Source organism: Gavialis gangeticus, unplaced genomic scaffold, assembly GCF_001723915.1.
Source record: "Gavialis gangeticus isolate Ggan-Ray unplaced genomic scaffold, GavGan_comp1, whole genome shotgun sequence".
Taxonomy (NCBI): domain Eukaryota; kingdom Metazoa; phylum Chordata; order Crocodylia; family Gavialidae; genus Gavialis; species Gavialis gangeticus.
The window spans coordinates 42,708,713-42,712,109 of NW_017729025.1; the positions used below are offsets into that span (position 1 = coordinate 42,708,713).

At 51.8% G+C, this 3,397-nt stretch overlaps 1 protein-coding gene across 1 annotated transcript in view; it reads left to right on the forward strand.

The window, feature by feature from the left end:
* The first annotated feature begins 44 nt into the window (after positions 1-44).
* The window catches only part of KCNK10 (potassium two pore domain channel subfamily K member 10), a 220,139-nt gene continuing 216,786 nt past the window's right edge, over positions 45-3,397 (forward strand). The window contains exon 1 of the mRNA XM_019518690.1: positions 45-188. Within this exon, the coding sequence (XP_019374235.1) occupies positions 137-188 (52 nt within the window). The 5' untranslated portion in view covers positions 45-136. The remainder of the gene's footprint in view (positions 189-3,397) is intronic.

Below are 3,397 nucleotides of genomic sequence, written 5' to 3' on the forward strand. Positions count from 1 at the left end.
GCCTGGCAACCGGCAGCTCGGCTCAGCCCGGCCGCGCAGGCTCCTGCTAATTCGAAATTAATTTGTGTGACTGCAGCGTTGAGACAGGAAGGTCGGGGATTTATTGAATCGCTCCCTCCCTGCGCCAAAGGAAGCGATGAAATTTCCAATCGAGACGCCAAGGAAACAGGTGAACTGGGATCCTCAAGGTTGGTGCCGCTTCTCACTTGCCCGCGGGGATGCCTTGTGCTGGGGGGGGGGGGGGGAGCCCCTTGCCGGGAGCCTGCTCGCCCTGTGCCCCCGCGGGGGGATCCGGCGTGGGGGAGGGAGGCATCTCCCCCGGTGGAAGTTGTGGCGGCACATTGGAGGCGTCTCCCCTGCTCCTGGCTCCCTGGAGGCTTCCCGGGGCAAACTTGTCCCGGGGGGAGCGGGGCGGTGGTGGTGCGATGGGCCTGCGGGGCTCCTTTGTTGTTCCCGGCGATCATTGTCTGGTGCTGGTGCCCGCTGCCTGCTCAGTGCCCCCGCAGGGAGGTGCCGCTGGGCAGCTCCGGCCAGGTGTGTGCGCGCGGGCCTGTCCTGCATTGAGGGCGCCCGCGGGCCCCTCTCTGCCCTGACGGCTCCGCGGGGACTTGGGCGAAGGGGAGCTGCGGGCTGCGCCAGTGCAGGGCTGGGAGCTGCACTGGTAGCATCACCCCCTTCCCCTGCCAGGCCTCGCTGGGCGGGGAGCAGGGGGGATCGTGCCCCGTTTTTGCTCATCCCCCCCCCCCCCGGAGATCTGGGGCAGAGCAAGTTGGAGCCGCTCGCGACGCGGAGGGTTGCGGGGGAAGCGCTGGGGGCGGCGGTCGCGCTGCGGCGGGGCTGGGCTCCCCTTCCCGGGTGTCGGCTCCGAGATGGGCCCTTCCGAGCACTTCCCCCGGCGCAGCCTGACTGCGGGGCGGGTCCCGCTGCGGGCTGAGGTGCGGGAGCCGGCCCGGGGGAGACAAAGGCAGGCAGCGGCTCCCGCGCTCTCGTGCGCTAGCGCCTTCGGGCCGCAGGGGACCAGCCCCGGGCAAATCCCCCCGGGCTGCGGAGCGAGTGGTGCTGCCCGGGCTCCCAGCAGGGCCCACAACAGGTGTCTGGGCTGAGGAGCCCAGAGCTCCGGCACTGCAAGTGGGTGACAGCGGCCCCGCGGATTTCCCCTGCCCTGAGCTGACCCCCTAGGGCTGAGGGCTGTGGAGCCTAGATGGGGGATTGTACGGGATGGTTTGGATAGGGAGGATCCTGCCTCAGGCAGGGCGTTGGACAGATCAGTGGGTCTCAGCCTTTTTTTGCACCAGGACCCATTTGTAAACATCCATGGCCAGTCCCAACCCAGTGCCCCTGACTCCTGACCTGCTGCCCCCGCCCCCAGCGCAGGGGGCCCCCAAGCAGTTCCTTGCAGGGTGGAACTTAGCCAGCCTGCAAGGGAAAAGCCATAGTTTCCCATGTTTTTCTCCTGTAAAGGAGAATCCATTTCTAAAGTTTGTTCCTGACCCTTTCATATATTCTTGTGACCCACTTTTGGATCTGGACCCAGAGTTTGTGAAGCGCTGGACTAGATATGACCTCTAGAGGTCCCTCCCAACCCTGCTTCCCTATGTCTCGAGGACAGGACTACTTATTTCCCAGGTTGAATTGGCCTCATCAGCCAACCATCAACGATGCCAATGTATTACCAGGAAGAGAGAAAAAAAGCTGGATTAATTTCCAATTTTGTAACAAACACAGGATGTGTATAAATGTCTAATGGAGGAGGATGAATTTGGTAGGGAAAACTATTGTAACCCTTACATTAGTAATCCCCTCATGCTTTACTATCATAAATAGCCCCATTAAAGAATGAGTCATGTGAACAAGGAGTGCCTGGTTGAACCCTTAGGATTCAATCTTTAAAATGAGCTCATGCAAGAAATAAATGACCGTAAAAACGGCCCCTACAGAAACTCTGGGATCCCTACAAAAAGAAGTCAATTTATAATTGCACATGCTACCGTTTTTGTTTGATTTGCAGGCATATGTCTAAAATAATGCAAAACCTTGCATCCCATGGTGTCTGTGGAGTTACAGGTGGCAGGACCTTTTTAACTTGAAAGATCCAAATGCAGAACTCTGGCAGTGAAAGGAATTACAAAGGCTGCAAAAGAAATTAAGCAATCTTGATGATCAAAACACAGGGTTTGAGTCCAGTAACAATAAAGCCTCATGCATGAGACTCCATCTGAGTGTGTGTTGGTTGCCTTGTTCTGGTTGTCAGATATAAACTAGGTAGGCCCCAGTTGTGTCTAGCATTAATTTATTTAGAATATTGTACTGCCTAGGGTTAATAATGCCAGAAGTACATCCATTGATGTTTCCTACTAGTGACCAGTGTCATAGTGTGGGAGAAGAACACTACATTTAAAAAAACAATGGCCATCTCAGATTGTTCTACAATGGATTATCCCAGCAATATTGTCTAAAACAGCACACATTTTCAAAAGGTCAAAGATTTTTAGAAGACTCAGGGGACTGATGAAGTGGTTTGTTTAAACCCAGGTCAAAATGTTAATCACTGAAATTAATTAGTGCTCAACTACCACAATGCTGGTTGTAAAATAAATATTTAGGTCTTACTCCACTCATATGAAATTGGCATTTTCAATCCACACCATCAGCAAAGATGAATATGCTGTAAAGGGAAAGAATAGGTTTTAAGGAGGGAACTTACAGAAGAGAAAGTGTATTTGGTTCAAAAACAATGAGCCCCACATAGAGGATGATTTCTCATCCATTAAGGTAAGGGATGAATGAACCACCAAAACTGAATTGTACGTTTCACTACTTCATGGGAGGTGGATACGATGTGATGGGGTTGGGATGGGGTGTCATATGTGTTGCCACAAGCTGAACCTCTTCTCTGGATAAACAGAGCTCAGTATTTCAGTACCCAAAATGTAGGAACAGAGGACTGGGTGGGTCCTTCTAGGTCACTGAGTTCAGTCCCCTGCCATCACAGGGAACCTCGTCATATAATCCCTTACATATATTGATCAAGCTCCATTTTAAAAGTTGCTTAAATTATTTGTCCTCATGTCTCCCATTAGCAGGTTGTTGTGGAATCTCATAGAAACCTACTGCCAAATTCAAGCCTTAATACATTCAGTAGCTGGTTTGTACTAATTTATTTTTGTGCCATGCTGATAGTACTATTCTGCTTTGGAACTCTTATTTTGACCTTGTATGACCAGGCATACCTATACCTGTTTTTTCTCCCTGCTTTGAACTCTGCTCTCAATGGCAGGTTTAAATACTTCGGTGTTTTTAGAGCACTTTATAACACAATGAAAGCTCAATTATGTAAAGAAAGGGTAAGAAAAGCAGGCACATCAAGATCTGGCCCATTAATTCTAGGGAAAATTTA